Source organism: Nematocida ausubeli (genome assembly GCF_000738915.1).
Source record: "Nematocida ausubeli strain ERTm6 chromosome Unknown supercont2.1, whole genome shotgun sequence".
Classification (NCBI taxonomy): Eukaryota; Fungi; Microsporidia; genus Nematocida; species Nematocida ausubeli.
In genome coordinates, this window is record NW_026515634.1 from 1 (window position 1) to 20,440 (window position 20,440).

At 37.9% G+C, this 20,440-nt stretch overlaps 9 protein-coding genes across 9 annotated transcripts; 3 read left to right on the forward strand and 6 right to left on the reverse strand.

Moving 5' to 3' along the window:
- NESG_00001 (uncharacterized protein) lies at positions 1-215 on the reverse strand (the record flags this gene model as incomplete). The annotated part of the gene is made up of 1 exon (XM_053047662.1): positions 1-215. A coding segment is annotated over one exon (215 nt), but the record flags the coding sequence as incomplete, so codon positions are not given.
- An 880-nt stretch (positions 216-1,095) lies between these two features.
- Positions 1,096-3,267, reverse strand: NESG_00002 (uncharacterized protein; the record flags this gene model as incomplete). The annotated part of the gene is made up of 1 exon (XM_053047663.1): positions 1,096-3,267. One exon carries the CDS (start codon positions 3,265-3,267, stop codon positions 1,096-1,098), a length of 2,172 nt encoding a protein of 723 aa, XP_052905488.1.
- Positions 3,268-4,947: 1,680 nt separating this feature from the next.
- On the forward strand, positions 4,948-7,614 carry NESG_00003 (uncharacterized protein; the record flags this gene model as incomplete). The annotated part of the gene is made up of 1 exon (XM_053047664.1): positions 4,948-7,614. One exon carries the CDS (start codon positions 4,948-4,950, stop codon positions 7,612-7,614), a length of 2,667 nt encoding a protein of 888 aa, XP_052905489.1.
- Positions 7,615-8,499: 885 nt separating this feature from the next.
- NESG_00004 (uncharacterized protein) lies at positions 8,500-8,814 on the forward strand (the record flags this gene model as incomplete). Its single annotated transcript, XM_053047665.1, has 1 exon — positions 8,500-8,814. One exon carries the CDS (start codon positions 8,500-8,502, stop codon positions 8,812-8,814), a length of 315 nt encoding a protein of 104 aa, XP_052905490.1.
- Positions 8,815-8,878: 64 nt separating this feature from the next.
- On the reverse strand, positions 8,879-10,189 carry NESG_00005 (uncharacterized protein; the record flags this gene model as incomplete). Its single annotated transcript, XM_053047666.1, has 1 exon — positions 8,879-10,189. The coding sequence occupies one exon, from the start codon at positions 10,187-10,189 to the stop codon at positions 8,879-8,881; it is 1,311 nt and encodes a 436-aa protein (XP_052905491.1).
- A 1,423-nt stretch (positions 10,190-11,612) lies between these two features.
- NESG_00006 (uncharacterized protein) lies at positions 11,613-14,123 on the forward strand (the record flags this gene model as incomplete). Its single annotated transcript, XM_053047667.1, has 1 exon — positions 11,613-14,123. The coding sequence occupies one exon, from the start codon at positions 11,613-11,615 to the stop codon at positions 14,121-14,123; it is 2,511 nt and encodes an 836-aa protein (XP_052905492.1).
- A 422-nt stretch (positions 14,124-14,545) lies between these two features.
- On the reverse strand, positions 14,546-16,432 carry NESG_00007 (uncharacterized protein; the record flags this gene model as incomplete). The annotated part of the gene is made up of 1 exon (XM_053047668.1): positions 14,546-16,432. The coding sequence occupies one exon, from the start codon at positions 16,430-16,432 to the stop codon at positions 14,546-14,548; it is 1,887 nt and encodes a 628-aa protein (XP_052905493.1).
- Positions 16,433-17,146: 714 nt separating this feature from the next.
- On the reverse strand, positions 17,147-18,340 carry NESG_00008 (uncharacterized protein; the record flags this gene model as incomplete). The annotated part of the gene is made up of 1 exon (XM_053047669.1): positions 17,147-18,340. The coding sequence occupies one exon, from the start codon at positions 18,338-18,340 to the stop codon at positions 17,147-17,149; it is 1,194 nt and encodes a 397-aa protein (XP_052905494.1).
- Positions 18,341-18,644: 304 nt separating this feature from the next.
- NESG_00009 (uncharacterized protein) lies at positions 18,645-19,937 on the reverse strand (the record flags this gene model as incomplete). The annotated part of the gene is made up of 1 exon (XM_053047670.1): positions 18,645-19,937. One exon carries the CDS (start codon positions 19,935-19,937, stop codon positions 18,645-18,647), a length of 1,293 nt encoding a protein of 430 aa, XP_052905495.1.
- Positions 19,938-20,440: the final 503 nt, after the last annotated feature.

Consider the following 20,440-nt stretch of genomic DNA (forward strand, 5'->3'; position numbering starts at 1 on the left):
AGGCTATCATTAGACACTTCTTCCTTTTCTGCACTTTTTGCCTTAGTGCCTGTCTTTATTGCAGTGGGTATGCCAGGGTATCTTTGATGAAATGCCTCCCATAGATACTCTATTAATGAATATACTGCCATCCCGCAGAGAACACTGAATAATAACCGTATGATATTCGGGTACTGCCATATTTGGGTTATCTCTTCTTTAGAATCCACTCTCATTCTATTTATTGCATTTTTGCACCCGAATATATTGTATATCTAAAGATCATTTTTATTTTTATATTTATATTAATACTCTGCTACTTCTCTATATACTTGTATAAAGCATATTAGTATTTAACAATTTGAGTCAAGATCACTACTGCAGGATATACACAGAAGAGTGTGCAGAGTGTGTTATACTGAGGGTATTCTGCTGGATACCTCTTGTATTTGCGCATATCCACTCTCTTTCCACTCTACTGCATGCATACTTGGATAGTTGTGACTTTTCTGTCTTGGATGGCTCTATTTCTGAGTCTGCCATCATACAACAGACCATCTGAGTCATAGACAGAAACATTCTCTATGTGCTAACTGCACTTTCTAGCTAGTGTATCTGTTATACACTGTACTATGTCTATATATTCACTTAATAGACTTTCTTGCATTAGCAACACACAACTGTTGCATTTAGAATGCTTTAAAGTAAAGTATATTTATTGAATATCCTTCCTATTAATAATCTTGCGCTCTTGGGAAATTTCAGAGAATTCTCTGCAAACTAGATAGAGTAAAAGAAAAAAGACAACTGTCTCTTCTCCATAAAGCTCTATTTAAGCACAGAAATAATTTCCTACAAAACCAATACTAGCAAAATAAATTATTTTCTGGTTAGTGAAGAGTTAGCTATAACACTAGCAAAACTTCAGTAAAGCAGCTATCAAACAGCAAACACTTGGATAGCAGTCAGAAGGCTGCTGAGAGTTGAATTGTGCGTATAGAGTTATATGGACAATCTATGAGCTATTCTTTGAGTATCCGAGCCCTTCCAAGTTAAGTCTTCTGGCAGTTCACCTACTGTCTAAGAGCAAGACCATTGTAAAATATTTACTAGAACTTAGGGTGTTCGAGGCAGCATTCTGGGCATTTGGAGTGCTTGAAACTTTCGGGTTATATCACTGGGTTCGGGTGGGTTTATGGTTTTTACATATTCAGAAAGAACATGCAGAATATAGCTGTCTATTGGAATCTTGGGTATTTCTATCTGTAACTTAGAACAACCCGAATTTACAGCACACTTACGAATTCCTAAATGAACTTTTTCTGGTGTCACAAAACGAATAACTATCGACTGATTCCTGCATTTTGTTACATAGTGGATCACTATACTTCCAGTCAAATAGTTTTTATTATTCACTATCTGAATACTATAATCCACAAAGTTCACAAGCATTATTCTCTTATCATTAGAAGATGTAGAAGATATTGAGAATACATCTGCAAGTGTTTTATTCTTTAAGAATTCTCTTGTCATATGAAAAAATATTACTTCTGCATACTCTGCAATTCCTTTTGTAAAACAGGTTATTCCGAAAGATCCATCCATCTGCTCTCGATCTTGTAGTCTTTCTCTGTACTCGTGTATTTGCTCTATATATTTACTGCAGTCCAGTCCTGTAACTTTTATCATTATTATGAGAATATTTAAAATATCTGGTTCAATCACACGCTTATTATTCTCTAGTGTTGTGTAACTTATGTATGTATTGCGCTTCACCAAGTTCTTAATTATTTTACTCCATTTTTTCTGAACCTCTTGTGGTATTTTCTGCCCTACCTGAATGACAGGCGTATTACTGCTTGGTGGGTTGTTTATATCTGGATTTCCACTTGTTTCGGATGAATCGCTAGAGGTACTCGCGTTTTTAGATGGCATGGCAAACAGACTCTTCACTTCCTTTGACATGTATGGAAGATGGTCAAAATTGTATTTATCTGTCTTCGGGTCATATGCAATGCAGCATAATAAAGTAAGCAGCACAGACTCTATGTCACTTGAAATTAGCCATTCTTCTGGCTGTACACTCCCTTGGGTATTTGCTCCAACTGTTATTTTGGTAGGGAGCAGGCTATTATCTGCAAAGGGAAGTAGTCGGATTTTTTTACTAGCTTCAGCCATACCTTCAAACTCTTTTATCTTCCCCCACCACTTTAACACGTCTGACTGCGTATCTTCACCTTCGCACATAAAGGACTTTTCAAAGAACTTCTGTGCAATATTTCTATAATTACTACCAAGTGGATACTTATTCTTACAAAACACCAATTTTTTGATTATATTATAGTAGAGTTTATCTATATCATCTATAGTTTCCAGATAGTAGTATATGTATGACTGTATAAGCCATGTTGGGGTCTTAGTAAACTCATTCTTCCAATAAACTTCTTTCTCGGCAGATTCCTTCAGCGCTATACTCTCTTCAAGCTCCTGGCAGGACTCTGCATTAAGGAAGTACTTAATAGTCTGCACTATTTTACTGCTACTTTTTTTTATATTTGCTTCTTCATTAGAGTCACTGCTTTCCTGCTCTTCTGCACTAGCAATGCATATGGGAACACTGAAGGATTGCTCTGGATTGAACTCATCTGTCCATGTAAGTCTTGGGCATGCGCTTTCCTCGTCCTCAATTATCAGCGGCACAGGCACTCCCTCTGCCCGCAGAAAAAGTATTGCAAGGATGTTATGCGCATATTCCTTGACAGGGTCACTCTTCAAGAAAGAGGTGAAAAAGTCTTTGCAGCCTTCTTTCGGATAGATGCTTATTTTTTCATATGGGGAAGGGAACATGTTAATCAGTGCATTGTAGTGGTCTACAACTCTATTCGGGAGCCTATTTCCCTCTGAATCCTCTTCTCTAGCTATGTCGTTTGTTGAATCTCTTATCCAGAAAAGACCTTTATTCGGTGATGTAAAATAATATTTTTTTATGTATAAATCAGTAAATCGATTATTGTAAAGAATATCAACCTTTCCATATGCATATAGAATAATTGGGCTAATATTCCCACCTATTTTAATGCTCACCTTACCTTTTGTTCCACTTAATAATACTCTTATCACTGTATTCATGTCCTCTTCGCTTAATAACCCTAAGACATTCTGCATAGATAAAAGCATGCATATAAGAAGCACCTTTGCTAGTAGACTGATAGGTATCTGTCTGTTCTTTCTTTTGTATAAATATTTATGTAGCTGATTTCTTCTCTCTGAAGTGTTAGACTTGTTCATACAAATGTGGATATATTTTATTTCTCGTCGCCTATTTATAGGCCTCAAAGAGAAGTCTATCAAATTGACGCCATGAAAGTAGAATCTTATTAGATACGTATGGCAAGTGGCAATATATATTACCTACTCAATCACTTGATTGCAGCCAAATAAAACAAGCAGAGGTTCTTATATAGTATTAGCCTTTAACCAAAGCCCAGAAGGCAATAGCCAACCCATACTTTCTACATTGCTAACCCAGGTAAAGAGTTTCATGCGCGCAAGGCAAGGAAAACCAACACATGTATTTTTCCTTTCATGTTCATATTTTAACACTGCAACCTTCAAATATTTTTGCAGTAATTTGTTTAGTAAATCCCACAGAAGAGAATTCGAGCTATATCGAGTGCATTTCTGCAACAAAATATAATAAAATTTAACTAGTCTTACACACGTATATATTCACGCGTTTGCTTGTTGTTATCCCTGCCTTGAGGGCACAAATCCCTTTTCCAAGCCAGCAATGTGCCACTAAAGCGTCTGCCTATTTGTGCCTGAGTGGCCTGCTCTTTCTGGGCTGTTTTGTGGCTGGCTGTGTTCTCCCTGTGCTCTGCCAGCTGAACATGCTTGCTGGTCAAATGCCAGTAGATGCACTCACATACAACAGACCATTCAGTCATAGACAGATGCTCCTTTATGGTCTAACTGCACTTTCTGGCTAGTATATTTTCTATACACTGTACTATGTCTCTACATCTCACTTAATAGACCTTCTACTGGTCTAGCAGTGCATATACCTATTAATACATCCATACTCTCTATTTATCTGCCTATTCTTTCATTTATATACATATGCTTACTTTGTCCTTTTCTTCTCTTTCAGTGTCCTTCTTGTATTTTTATTCTTGTATATATTGGGAAATAAAGTGTATATTTCTTTTAATAGAGTAGTTTATTTTACATAGGTATAAAAAGAGAAATAAAGCATAAGAGGCAGAGAAAAGAGGAAAAGTAGCACATCCCAGAGAACCACCACTCGTCAAACACAAGGAGAGAAGAAAGAGGGAAACAGAAAGAGCAGCATACTAAAGGCAAATAGAAAACGAAACAAGTATTTATTGATAGTTATATGTATAATCTTTTACTTACAACAGACTAGCATGCATTCTGCACTATACTACACATAGGCTGAATATAGTATGGCGTTTTTGTATTCAGGCTATGCGTGCTCATGCACATTCAGCACACAGGCACCAAAGATAGCATGCGATAGACCCATAAGCTACATCCAGTATTCCCCAAGCACCTAGAAAAGCCCACACCTCACAAACCAGCCTCTTCTTTCTAGCACACTTGGACTTTTGGGCACTTCACCACAAATACAATACTGCTAGTGCACCCAGTTAGTGTTATTTGCTATACAACGCCAGACCTAAACAACTAAGCAAGAGACCCTGCTTAAAATATTTTTATTACAATAATAAAAGTTCCTCGCACAGCAATAGGTGCTATTTACACACTATGGCACTTCCTCCAGCTTGATAGAACAATAGAATAAACCCCCGCACATAAATGTTTCGTTGCATGATACTGTGTGAAAACTATTGATCAACGTATATAATCCGAAAACAAATAGAAATGCCTTACAACTTCTCTTAAGTTTATCTGTTACTATATATTAAAAATGATTTATTTTATTTAATGAAAATGATTTTTTTAGTTATTTGGATCAAGGCGATTGCCTTAATTGGCGTTCTACTGGTGAACACGCACAGAGCATACATGACACTGGACGAGATGGAGGCCACTCTGCAGTTTGAAATTACAACGGATGCAACTCCTATAAGAATAAATCCAGAGGGCTCTCTTAACTTTCTCCGGGGATACATCTACCAGAAAATGGACTGTATGTACAACAAAAGATTCTTTGCTCCGCAGATTAATACAAAGTACAGTTTAGAAGAAAATATAAATAACTCTGGCCCATCAAATTTGAGCTATACATACACCCGAAATGAACAAAAAGACAAAGCGTATACAGCACAGTCCAATAATAAAATGGATATTTACACCGAAAAGTACCATAAGCATCTTATTGAGCTGTTTCCATCGCCCACTGGAGACATAACCATAGAGACACGGGGAAACCAGTCCTTTGTTCAGTTCCTTCGAGCAGAGACAACAGAGAAGCACTCTTTGCAGATTCTGGCCATGCTACTTCTTTTCTCTGAGGGAGTGGACATTCCTATTGAAGTCACCAAAGATGTACTAAAGGTATATGAAACAAACAAAAAAAACGAAATATACTTCACAGTCCCTATGAGAATCCCCTGGCTGGAACCTACAACTAATAGTGTGGAAATGCTCAGCCAGAAGAAGGTTAAGCAATTAATCAACTTCTTCCAGGAAAATGCAACAAATTCTGAAGCGCTAAGTCTAATGATGGACAGGTGCTCACTGGAGGAGGTTGCCACAGGAAAGTTTCTGGACAGCCCCAAGTTCCTGATTCAGTCATACATATTTGAGTTCATAGACAGTGCACAGCGTGCAAAAGAGTTTGTTCAGACAATACATGCAATGACAGAGAAGTATGCGCCAAAGACAGAAGCTCCAAGTAAAGATGATTGTGTGTATGACAGACTATTCAAGCCTGCTGGAACTGAAGTAGGAATAGACTGCATGGCTCTAATGAAAAAAACTCAAGAGATTTTAAATACATATCGAGTTTTCCCATTTATAAACAGCACACAGATTCCTATATACAAGTCTGTTCCTCGGTACAACCGAAAATTGGGAATGTTTTCTACTAACCAGTTGGAAAACTACAGCAACTGTGTGGAGTGCATGATTCTCTCCCTCTTCTGCTGCTTGGCATATGATCCATCTGACTTTACGTATAAAACTGATCATATGGGGAATGTCTCTAAAGAGCTTAAAGAATTCTTCTCTCCAGAAAATCAGCCATTTGACACAACAAAGGCCAACTTTCAGAAGAACTGGTGCAGAGTTGTTGCGTGCTTAAATGAGCCTAGAATTGTATACTGCAGGGATAGAAATGAGCTAGAACCTGGTATTATAAATATGCTTATGGTTATTGCTGAAATAGTAAATATTTCTAAAGACGAAAAGGAGAAAATACTTGGTTTTTCACAACGTTTAAAGGAGAAAAAAGGAGGGTTGGAGGATGAACTATCCAATTCGATTGAAGAGTACACAAAGGCACTACTTAAACGTCTATCCAAGACAGAAAGTGTAGAAATAGAGTTTTCTGAGCTTAAAAGTCATACATGTATCGAAGGGCGATATGATATATCTGGTGAGATTACCATAGCATTTGGGCATAGTGGCATCAAGAATGCAATATTTTTGGGCATATCTGAAGGGCATAGCACTATCAATATGAAGCCTGCTGTTATGAAGATTAAGGACACTCGAATCGAACAAGTAGATGGAATAGCAGGCATGTGTAAAAATGCAGCTACATTTGTTGAAAATCTATTTGCTGTATATGCTGCGTATGAAATACGAAAGATTGACACACTCGAGAATAACGAAGAGTTTATAAAGGCTCAAATACGCAAGACCATTAAGAAAAACTTCACAGACATCAATAGACTGCTGCTGGTCAAGAAGATTAACGACTTTAGCTACAAAAAGAGCTTGTTCACCTATTCTATCTTGTATAGCATGAATCAAAAGCTATTCCCAGAGCACCCCATTATTCGTTTTACCTCCAACATAATAGGAAGCACAGAGCTAAATAACGGGTCTATTATATCGCGAATGTCTCCCCCAATTATTTTTTCGGGCCTGCTTAGTAAAAGCGGTAGCAATCTCAACTACCCAAATATAAAACTCAAGGAGAAAAGGTACCAAAAAGACATGGGATACATAAGATACTATTGGTTTGTCAAGTATATACTGGATTGCGATATAAATATCTTCATACAGTGGATTAAATACTGCATAGACCACTTTGATAAATACGATGGGAAAGGAATGTACAACCTACTAGGCTTTAAAGTGACCAAGCCTATTTATGAATATATGTTTAAGGCGGGGGATATGAAGTATGCTGATGCAGTTGATAAGGCTATAGCACAGGCATATCCAGATAAGAAAGATGAGATAATAAACAATCTTCACTATATATGGTTCGTATATCTCATTAGAGAAGCAAATCTAAAAGTTAAGTTGGCTAAGACAAACTTTCATGCCATTCGCAGCACTAAGTACGAACAATATGGCCCGGACTATGTCGATACACAGCAGATTGTTAATAATCTCAGACAGCTGAAGAAGCATGTCTGTATTGATGAAAGCTCCATTTCTAAGTTTAGAGAGTTCATGCGCATATATTCGCAATGAATCCCATCTACTCATGGAATGTATAAAGGTGGACACTTCTTTATCTAGAGGAGTTTTTATAAATTGCAATAAAAAACTTTCTCTCTACTATTTCCAAGAAGCCTCAGCTATTGCGCTTTTTGCTTATTTAGTGTAAAGCTTTTTCAATTAACATGGTTAAAATTAAACTACTCTTTTCTCTTTACTGCTATGCGAAGCATTGGGATTTTCTTCCTTAAGAGCTTATACACCTCTTTCTGGGCCAGCGATGTATAATAGCGTCAGTGATTGCCTTCCAGAATTTAGCCGTAAGACAATATGCTGCAAGAGGCTTTGCTTGTTTGCGCGCAAGCCATTCCTGGCGATTCTGACTTTTGGCCCGTTATTCTCCCTTGAGCAAATAATTAATCCTTTCCAGAGAAAAGCACAGAAAATCCTTCCAGAATCTATAAGCCAAGTATTGTGCTGAAGAAGGCCTATAAATAGAATGCAAGAAATAACCCGAATTTAGTATGACCAAGTCTAACACTTCAAGTAGGAAAACACAGCGCATATACTACAAACTAAGGATGGAGCTAGATTGAAATAATGACAAGCAATTAGACTTTTAATATATTCTAAGAGTTCTGAACAGTGCATTCCATAGGAAATACCTTACTGATGACTCTTTTCCCGGCAAAATGCAAAGTCAGCCTGTCTTGTAGCTTGCACATATGCTTGGCACGCATTTGCAGCTTCAACAAATGCTTTGTATGACTTTTCTCTTTTAATTGCCTGTAATACACATGTATCCTGGGCTCTGCGTACATTAGACTGTATAGCAATATACACATCTATACATTTAGAGCCTTTGCATAATTTTCTATTTTATTCAGTGGCTCTGAGTCTCTTCCAGCTTTTTTGCACATGCAGCTTGTTTCTTCCCGATTGAATGTGGCAGTTCGCAACAAGCACGAATTTCTATTAAGTGTTTCATTTCACACTCTAATAAACACGGGCAGCACATCTGTGCCAATACTGCATATGACAGATATTCGACCAAGTTCTCTTTTGACTCATCTTTCAGTTTATTATTATTATTTTCAATATAACTACTACCATAAAGATAATTTATACTCTTGCTCTAGTTTTGACACTTGGCACAGCGTTCACTTGTTTTCTAATATACTTCTATTACTAGCACTGTTTGGTCTTCTAGCTATGCATTTAGTATACAAATAATTAAAATATGTCCAAATGCAGATTTATTAATGTGTGTTGTATACAGGCATTTAGGCCTTGCTGGCTATGAATAGCGAAGGTAAAACTTGTAGAAAGAGCAGGACTGCCCATTATTCTGCCGAAGCTGAGCTGCATTGTTTAGAGCATGGTTTTCCAGCTCTAGCTCTGCTCTGTTAAGCGCCATAAGTGCACTTTCTACCACAATCTGCTGTGCCTCATACGCAGCTGCAGCTGCATCGTACTGTAGATATGTCCTTCGAATGTTTTCTGTTCTAGGCAGGCACATCTTATTGTATTCATAGACACTACTTAGCAGATAAATAGACTCTTTTATTAACTGCACACATATTTCCTGCAGGCCTAGTATTTCGTTTAATTGTATTGCATCTTCTTTTTTCACATACATTGCCTCCTTCTTTCGCACCGAATAGGAAAGCTTCTCCAGCTTGTGCATGCATTTTACAACTTCCAGATCGCTCTCCACCAAATTAGTGTAATCCCTGTGCCACTTTACTGTCTCTTCAATAAACGCCAGCTTGTGATGTCTTGAATTGCTTTGATGGCTGCATGCCACTTGCATTTTCTTTGCCTGCCCCTCTGCTATACCGCATGCCCTGCGATTGTCCACTATTAGGGCATCTTTCTCAGCAGAAAGAGCCTTGAGCACTTTAGTTTCACATTCATACTTGGGGCATGAGGCATGGGGCAGACATCTGTCATTAACTTCATAGTACTCTTTAATTGTTTTCTGAATGGCGCATATTTCCGTGTACTTCTTGCGGTACATGTCTGCACTGATACTTTCCTCCAAACATATGTTCATGACCTTTACATGCTCTGCCTTGTTCGCCTCCTCAGCAATTTTTTTTTCGTGCTTCTTCTCTGCTAGTCTATCCATCTCCTTTCTGTGTCTATCCATTGCGCTGTATACCGCCTTCATAAGCTTCTCTTTCTTTGCGTCTTTCTTTATCTGCGCAGCTTCTGGGCTTTTGCCAATGCAGCAGCAGTTATTAGGGCGGATGCCATCTGGATGGCCTTTGCCACAGCAGCAGTTATCTGAGACACCATTCTGTAAATTAGCCTCTTCCATGTTGCCTGTCTGTGCACCAGAAGCCATATGCATAATAGAGGGCACGTCAGATGCCTTAGCTGTAGAAGGCCAAACTTCTTTTTCTTCCTTTTTAAGATCTACTTTGACTCTCCTGCTTTCCTCTTCTTGATCTGGCGGTGTATATGCACCTAGAGGCATTTTATTTCGGGTTATATTCGCATGCTGTGCTCTTGCCTGGCCTGCAGCTCTGAGGAATACCACTACTAGTGCTATAGATATTTGTATGTAGTCTAGCACTTCTTGGATGCATTGATCGTCCCCCATGCCATGTGCAAATCTCATACAAACTAATAGACTGTGCACAGTCAGATCTTTTTTATTTTTACGCCAATATTAATTACTGCACATTCGTATAGCAACTAGCCAATCGGGCTAACACAGTTTAGAAAGGTCTTTTTTAAAATAGTACAGCGTGCATGCAAATCGAATGCCCTAATATAGTGGTCTGACCAAGCTATATCAGATTATTTTAGTTATTCAGGTTATACTTGTATTGCTGGAAATACATATTGAATTACATGGAAGCAAAGATGCATGTTTTTTCTGGCTCTTCTAAATCTTAAATAATAAAATACATATGCTAGACTTGTGAGGATACCATGTATCTAATTAGTAGAGTTCATACATAGCCACTGGCTACAAAGGAAAATACCTGGAAGAGTGCATGCCCAATAATACTAAGAAATAAAACACTAGATGGCATGCTAAAAAAGAAAGGCTGTACAAAACACTAGATTTATTTTAATATGTATTTGCATTTGCCAAGTTTGCATAGACCAAGGCTAATGCACCACACATACTAGACTTATATACTTTTGTTGCTAGCAGCTCTATATAGTAGTAATTTTAAATAATTTTTTATCTTTCGCTTTCTTATTTGGTGGTATTTTAATAATATGCCGACTTAATTTCTTAAAGTGTGTCCATTATTCCAAAACTCAACTTTTTAAGCAGTTTGGTTTTAATTTAACTTTGGATTATAATAAAATAGACACATTAATAATGTCTTTTCGTGTCAACAAGCGATTGTATGGGCGTTGCTGCCAATAACATGTAACTCATAAAATGCTAGGTAAAGCATACTGTGGTAAAATTCCCACTTTCATTAATTCCGTGACCAAAGTGCATCAATGATAAATGACACTTCCGGAAGATTCCTCGTATATCAGAGACTGACTATAAAATAGTAAGAACAATACTGAAAACGTGGAACATGTCAGAAAGAAGAAATACATCCAACACTTACACAAAAGGTCAAAGTCACTAAAAATATCCGCAGAATTACGATAATAAAACTTCCTTGACCACTACACTTTCTATTCTAGACTATTATCTCCAAACTAGCTCGTCGCCCCCTTTTGGGCACGTCACATACAATACAGCACAGGCAAGCCAGATATACTAGCATTGCTACACCTTTGGAAGCTTCTAGCTACAACAGGGGCATTCAAAATAGAAGAATCTTAATGGAATTTCTCCAGACACACACTTGGAGCTGAGTTTTCCTCTTCGAAATATTAGACTTAGTCATAATAAACTTGGATATAACTTATTTCTCATCGTCACTTATATTTTGTAAAGTAAAAATTTATTAAAGTTTGTTTACACAACAAACATTTTTTCACAACAGATCATAACACCTCCTAAATTAAAAGTATATATTCAAAATAATTTCTCCTAGTAAAATATGCAGATACAGAATAAACTGAGAATTATCAAAATAATAATAGCATCAAGCGTATTGGCTGCTATTGGTACATATGCACTCTTGTTCTATCTTGAGAGGGACAATAGTGTGGCAACACAGCCAAATAAAGCAGCAACACAGCTAAATGAAGCGGCAACTCAGCCAAATGAAGCGGCAACACAAAAAAATAGAGAGGAATCTCAGAAAGATACAGAGCTGTATATAGATAGTGAGCTGTATATAGATAGTGAGGACACTCAGACAAGTAGAAGGGCAACTCAGCCAAATATAGTTCCAAAGACAAATAGAGAGGCATCTCAGCCAAATAGAGGTCTGAAGACAAATAAAGTGGCACCTCAGCCATATACAGTGCTGAAGCCAAGTAGAAGGGCAACTCAGTCAAATACAGTGCTAAAGCCAAGTACAGTTCCAAAGCCAAGTACAGCGCCAAAGACAGTGTTGGAGACAAATGAAGTGTCAGAGCCAAAGACAGTGTTGGAGGCAAATGAAGCGGCACCTCTGTCAAGTACAGTGCCAGAGACAAATAAAGTGCCGGAGATAAATTATAGCCCTCTATTGTACACAGACAGCATAGAGCTTACACAGGAAGAAAAAGTCGAATTTGTGCGTGCAGCGCTAGAGCGCTCGAAAGGGATGGGACTTTGGGTGTTTATTACTGAGTTGGGAATGTCACTGCAGATGCGAATAGTGCTTTTGGATGAAGTTTCGAAGAACCCTGTTCTGGAGCAGCTAATAGAAAAGGAGTTTGGGACAGGGGTTGTTAAAGAGCTCCAGGAGATAATTAAAAAGCATGCGCCGATGGTATACAAAAACCATAGTGAGGCAGAGGAGGTAGTAATTTCAAAGGAGAGCCCATTTTTGAGCATTGGTGATGTGCTGGTCAGGCAGAAGATGCACATAGAAAATGACAAGGAAATGCATGCACGAGAGGTGATTCTTCTAAACAAAGGCACTAACACATGCTTTCTAAACACAGCAATCCACATACTGCTGGGGATTCCCGAAATACAGATGGATCTTTGGAGAATAGATGAAACATATATTTCAATCGCTGAGAGTAGTGCAGATGATGTGCCAAAACACAGCGATGTCTATCTAGAGTTACTATTACTGAATATAACATTTGAAAAGTCGGATGTTTTTAGCGTAGTGCGATCATTGCAGAAAATACTTAAAGTGGCAGCAGAATACAAGAAGGAAGAAAATAGCGAGCTATTAGAGACAATCCATAAAGAGAAGATGAAGATATATCACATACTGGATAAGAAGATGAAACTTTTTGAAAAGGGATCTAATGGAATGCGTGACAAGTATAGCTTGGGGCAGTCAAAGGAAGCCTATACAATTTTGTACAACATGATGGTGTTCTTCTACCAATTCTGCCCGTACATCTGCAATGGATTAGAGGTCCAGGGAAAGCGCGTAGTGCGGATGGCAGAGGTCATTCAGTGCAAAGTCCCATATGAAGGTGGAAATAATCAGACTGGGCATGATATTGCATACGAAGAGTGCGATCAGAACGAAGTCGCAATTCTAACAAATGAAAATCATGGTGCGTGCACTAGGCATTTTGTGAACTGCGAGGAGCACACATACCATCCAGTGTACATCCCAGAAATTTCTAATCCTTCAGAGACTGTAAAAGTGCGAAAGCACATCTCAAAAATCTTTAAAGTGAGGTTTGAGCATGTGCACGTGTTTGTGCATAACCTGCAGAAAAAGACATGGAGATACTCACCGCCAGATAGCAAAGAGGTTGTTGATGGACAAAACGATATATGCGTGTTCTACTACATTCCTGAAACAGAGAATCCTACAAGCACAAAGCCCTTGTTCCTTGTCGACACGCCCTGCCCAAATAACACAGAACAAAAGGGTGTTCGGCTGCCTGTCTTTGTGAATGAGTTCATGCTTACTGCTATGAAGGCGTTTGGGTATGTCTGTACTGAGAACAGTCTGTGCATTACTAACCTGGGAGAAGTAAATGAGCGCTCTGTGCGCATTTATGTGCCTCCTCAGAATAAAAAGAACAATTACTTCAGCGGGCTATACACAAGAGACGATGCAAACATAGACTTTCAGGTTACACAGGGAAGCATAGATGTAAAGAGCGACGGCGTGGTCTTTCTTGTGCGAGTGGTTAGGCGGGGACAGTACTACTGCATGGTTGTTGGAAACCCAGCTGTTACAAGTAGCAATTCTGTAAACCTTCTGTGTGATGCACACAACTACAATGCACATGGAATAGCGCTTTTTTATACCCACCATTATGTGGCGTATGTAGCATCAAACAATGCAAGCACATCACCAAACATAGGCTACATATATAATGATCACGCTGGACTAGAAAAGAAAGGTGTGCACACCCCGAATTGTATAAGCCTAGATCCGATATATACAGTTGACTACATGATTCTACATCCTGATCGAAAAACGGAACTGCAGACCCTGGGATTTAACGCCTGTTGTGTAGAAATGCTTCTATCTTAGGAGAGAATCTGCATTACAGATGCCTAATCCAAAAATGTTTGCATAAAAACAACAAATATGCATTTGAGAAAGGTATTTCTTCTCTTATTCAGGTTTAATATAATATGCATGCGTATCTGCTATGCGAATAGAACAGTTGCGCGCTGCAAAATAAAAATAAACAAATCTAAAAATATATGTGAGAACTAAGCTTTTAATATACACATAGTTACTGTTTTCCAGAGTCCAGCATATTCCAGCTCATTGTTTAGATATTGAGATATGCTGTGCTTTTACTGTTCTGGCTCTACTTTATAATGTGTACAGAGTGCTCTGTCGCGTGTGCTTGCCATTTGCTGAAAAATAAAACTTTCGTATATAATCCATGTCTATCTAGTGGGGGTAGAAATCATAGACAGACTGCGCATGGCCGGCATAAATAGCTATATGTCTGATTCCATAGCAGCTATTGGATGTTTTACGTAGTATTGGTCTAGCGCATTCTCTGCTTCCATTAGCTTATATTCTGCTTCCTTAAGCGCATCCTTCATGTCTTTATGTTGTTTTTCCGCATTGTTATAACTAGTGTATTCTCTTATTTCCATCTTTGTATTTTCTATACTTGTGCGTTGGTGGTCCAATATAGCTTTCCTGAAAATATTGGCTTTTGTTGACACACTCAGATAATTAATATGGGACTTTATTGCGTTACTTATCTGATTGGTGTCTTGTTTCATACTGTCCAAGTATTTTTCCTCTTTAAATCTCATGGAATACAGCAACTCGTTTTTGCGATCTAGTTTCTCAAAAATATTCTCTTCATTTAAAAATATATCATTGAACTTAGCATTGGCTTCCAGAACTTCGTTTAAAATATCTTTATATTCTGTTTCTGGAATATTTTCATGCTCCTTCAACTTGTTTACCACGCTGCATAGTATTTTAAACTCATCTTCAATATCCTTTTTTGTGGGATTTACAAGTTCTTTTATCTCCAAAGATATAGCATCAACCTCCTTTTTCGCAGTGTCATATTCCTTGCATACACCTGGTTCCATGCTAATACTATTAGACAGGCAGTAGGCATCAATGCTGGCGACACACTCTTTTACTTTCAAACGTGATTCTAGGTATGAGTTCAGATCTTTAGCCATTCGTAGATAGATATCTCTTTCTTTCTCAAATTCTTTGTATTTGGCATAATATTCCTTTTTTTTTCCTTCTGCCACCAAGTTATTTTTTATATTTATGCACACTTTATGAGCTTTCTCCACATTCTCTTTAAGAGAAGAGACGGATGGTATATATGTGTGATCATAAATTTTTTCAGAGACTGCTGCTGTCTCTTCATAGACGGGTACGCCATAAGCCCTGCTAATAATTTCATTTATGCACGCTTCCATATTAGAAAATTCTTCTTCTGGATTTATAAACTCCAAAGATTCTGCATAGTTCAAAGATTCTGCAGTATGCACATATTTCAAGGCTTCTTCATCCTTAGAAGACTCTTCACTACTCAGATCCTTCAGGGTTTCTTCATCCTTAGAAGACTCTTCACTACTCAGATCCTTCAAGGTTTCTTCATCCTTAGGAGGTTCTTCAATACTTAGATCCTTCAAGGTTTCTTCATCCTTAGGAGGTTCTTCAATACTCAAGTCTTCAAAATCTTTAAGATTTTTTAATAACTCTGAAAGCTTTGCGAGGTCCTCCAAGTTTTTTTCATGCATATGTGTTTCTTCACTATTCAAGTTTTTTCCACCATTAGACGACACTAGATATTCCATAAGACTCAATTTCTCCTTCATGTAACCTTCGCCCTTAGAAGGTTCTTCGATATTCAATATATTTAGTGTTTCGGGTAAGTTATTCTGCGAAATAGATGGATTTTGGTCTTCACTTATATCTTTTAAGTGAATGCGCATACTCTTCTCTTCTCTACTGTTTTTTTCTTCCTTTTCTTTTTGTGTTTTCTGCTTGTCTGAGCCTGCTGAGTCTACACCATTCTTCTTTTCATGGTTTAGAAAAGAAATTATTGTGTTTTTGATAGACCGCTTCTTCTTCTCTTTATTCTGCAAGTTCTTAGAGGAGGCTCCAGACGCCACTGCAAAAAGCTCCATTTCAGCGAAACAAACAAGAACCATAATGACTAAAAGAGTGCGCCTTGTCATATAGCTCCATTCTTGGGGCACGCCTGTTTTGCACTTGCTCTTAGAACTAGCGCATTTGGCTTGCCTCGAAGAAGAAAGCACTTTGGTCTTGTGTTTCTGGGCAAGGATATATTTCTTACATGTTAAATATTTAGCACAGTTTAAATTATTTTCTCTTGGCATTTTTCTTTTCTCTGTAGAATCTATTTTAGATTATATACATATATTTTGATAAAATTCTTTGTGATTCTTCCAGATTCTTCCAAAAAATGTTTTTTCAATCATGCAATTTCTATGCATTTTTTGCTGATGGAATATTTACTATTTGCTGCAGCTGCTCTGTTTAATCCACACAAAATAGGCTTTCTATTTTTCTAGAAGAAATGTGCTGTTGCCTGCTGTGTGCTCGGCGTAGCATCTGATGACATGCATGCCACTGTCAACAACAGCTAATAATGGTGTTTGCTGCCACACCGCAGCATAGATTAGATAGTTCGTTTATTTCAATAATGCGAAAATTAAATTAAAGACCGAACTATTTAAAGAGCTGAGTTTTCAAATAAATACTAAAGTTTAGCAATGCCTCTCTTTAAGAAACCAAGTCTGTCTATGCCAGACGACTAGAACTTCACACATATTAAAATAGGCTTAGATATTTTTGCGTTTTATTAGCATGCACGCCGCAATCCGCGGGAATGAAAAAAATGCGTATGTCATATTGCACTTTGTTGCCAGAGATAATAGACACTAGACAGGAATATTCCAAGTGAGAAATAAAATAAATACTTCTATGGACACATGCAAAATACTTGCGCTATTCGGGTTACCACTTGGTTCCTTTATCAAAATGAAAGGCCATCCAAGAAAACATATTTTTCTTGCAGTTTTGGGATCCACTCACTTCTGTGTATTTTTTACATACACATCTATAATTTTTTCTATTTGTAATAGACTTACTTTGTGCAGTTTAAGTATGCGATTCAGCCTTACAAGAAGTTCTTCCTTGTACTGCATGTTCTCTTCGTGCAGTTTTCTCGCTTTCTTTAATAGAACTACATCGTACGGCGTGTTCTTTTGATACGTTATTTCCATCTTTCTTACCAAACAAAGTAGCCCCTCTCTTTCAACCATTTTGTTTAGAATACTCGAGTCTTTCTCCATAATGGCAATGCAGATACTTTGAAGTTTGGCTAGATCAAATAGATACTGCACATAGCGCTCTTTTGAGGAGTCTCGGGCTTTCTCTGTAGTTTTTAGGTTGTCCATCTGGAGTATGGCTTCTTGAGCAATATCTTTTTTTATTGCAACCAATACGTCTATCTCTGAGATAAGTGTTTCAATTCTTTCCATCTTTTCGTCGTAGTCAGGGAACAGGCCAGCATCCATATATACAGCATTGTTTAGATAGTAATACCGAATATCCTCCCGAATAGCCTTAATTTTCATGTTTCTTTCTTGAGAGGCCAATTCATCTCTACTGTTGTTTGCTAGAGCATTTGCCTCTCTTTCGCTGTTTTTTTTCTGTGGGTGCTCCTCAGCAGATGGCTTTTTATCTTCTGGTATTTCAGACAGAGTAGGTAAGTCTGCATACGCAGTGTGTATAGCACGATCGATTTGTGCTTCTACGTATGCATAGATACTTGGAAGTTCATACAGCGCACCCAAATTTACAGCTGCAGTATCTGGGTGGGTTGATTCCTCACCTTCTAGAGATATATGAGGGTCTCTGATCGTATTAAAAGGTAGGGCGCCCTGGTAAGGCTCTTTATGCACAACTGCAGTGGCATGCGTTTCCTCCGCGCCCTGCGAGTTTGTTTCTACCACCTGAGCAACTACAGGATCATCTTTTTTGTTGTTGGCGCCAAGCTCTTTTTCTGGTACAGTTTTTTCAGCAGCACTTCTCTCTTGCTTCTTTGTACTCGTGCAAGAAGGATTTGCTTTACTCTTCTGCACATGTGCTGATTCATCACTCTTCTTCCCAGATGCTTTGGATGCAAGCACATACACGCCAACTTCAGCTATGCAAACCACCCCTACCAAAAACACAATCAATCTTGTTATAACTGCATTTCTCTGCACATTCCTGTTCATTTTTAATTTGCATCTATGTGAAGCACAATATATAACCCCGAAAACCCGAAGATCATTTTTATTTTATTCTAATATTAAAATGTGTGCTTGTTGTATACGCTTAGATTTTATGAGAAAAGTAATCTATCTGATCGTATAATACCTAATAAAAGGCAGAGAAGAGAGTACAATTAAAACAATATGGAAACACCCGAATAACTCGCAATGCATCTATGCTTTTGTAGGGCACATAGAACCTTTGGCAAATAGGCACTGTTTTTACATGCTTCTTTATAAATTATAACGCACGAAACATAGAAATTCTTTATGTCAGACCCAGGCTGCTATTAAGTGCCGCGATTGCATGACTCATATCAAACTGGGCTTCTGTTCTGCTTAATTCATGCCCAACCATGGATACATAGTTTACCTGCGCTTCATACACACACGTTGCTATGTAGAGATCAATATATGCACCCAGCATCTCGCCAGTTCTTATTTGACAGTCTTTGAAAGAGCTCTGTATAGCAACCAAGCGCTCTATATACTTTTCGTAGTATTGTATTCTAGCTGCATGTGCGGCTATGACAGCGTCTAGCGCAGACAACTCCTGGGTCTGTTCTTTCTTCCTGCTCTCCTCTGCCTCTTTAGTTCTCAGCGCGTGCAGTATGCCTTCTTTATTGGACAGGCAGTTTACATATTCGATGTCTTTATTTAGTAGATCACAGTACATCTTTTGAATCTCTATTAGCATTGACAAAACGGATATATAGTTTTCTCTTGACACATATGTGCTGCTATTTATGATTTTGGCCTTAAGAATCTCCTCTTTGATCGTGCTCACACTACATATTCTTAGACTCTGAAGATTTCTTAGTGCTTTAGTTAGGTCTTTAACATCTTCTGCAATTTTATCATATTCCTGGTACATTCCTGCTGGCAAGCTTAAATTCTTCTTATATTTGTAATAATTCTTGATGGTTTCTTCTACACCGGTATTTCTCAAAGACTCTTTGATGTGCATTAAGATAGTCTGTCTGGTGCTAAGGTGTGTATTTGACAGGTCAATGGACTTTTCCTGATATATTAGATTCTTAGAGTCCAAACTAGACTTTTTATTCATAAGCATTTCCATCTGCATGCCGTAATTACTGCGGTTTCCAGATATGCTTCCATTGAAGTCCTGGTTTACTGGGTCTTTATAGTACGGCCCACCCTGTAGTTGTTCACCACTAATAAGAACTTCATTAACTAGAGCGTCTATACGCACTCCATCTATAGTATGTATGCTCTCAAAGCACTCCGGTGAAGTATTGATCGCAGATGAATGCAGCCCAGCTTCTGTATGAGAAATATACGCATCCCACTCCGCTGTGCTGGCGTTAGAACTAATACTTTCACTGTGTGATAGCAGCATATTTTTTTCGCACACACCTTTGATCTCTTTTGCACTATTACTTTCTTTGGGCAATTCTAGAATTCTTCTCAGTATACTTTGTGCGGCTTCTTTTTGTAGAGGCGCTGTCTGTTCTGTGCATAGCCCCACCCCAGCCAGAAAACTAAGCCATGCCAAAAGAGTAAAAATAGTCTTGCTATGTGTTGTTCTCCTGAGATTCATGCAATATTTTATGTGCGCCTGTATTATATATTTTATTATCTAAATCACTACGATTCTGCATGAAAGTTTCTTAATTAAATAGTAGACACACACATAGCACACACTGTGCAGTTTTAGTGCATATTTTTGTTTTGTGCAGTTAAACATATCCAAACGCCTTTTGGATAGGAGCATTTTTTCTGCACTGCACAGTGCATTTCCTAAGATAGGTCCCATCTGTATTAGCAGAACTTAGGAATACATCACTCTTCTCTTTGCTGTTGTATCACTTTTCTGCTATTAGCATGAAATTGCATCCTTATAGAACTGTGAAGCAGGCCAGAGCATAAAACGTACGTATTAGGATATTGCAAAAAATATTAAAGAATATCATACTCTGTCTTATAGTAATGTAATTTGCATACATATTGCTGTCTAGAGGCAAGATGGAAGAAAAAAAGAATTTCACAAAAAAGATGATACAGCAGAGATTTTATAATAAAACGGGTTATAATAAATCCAAA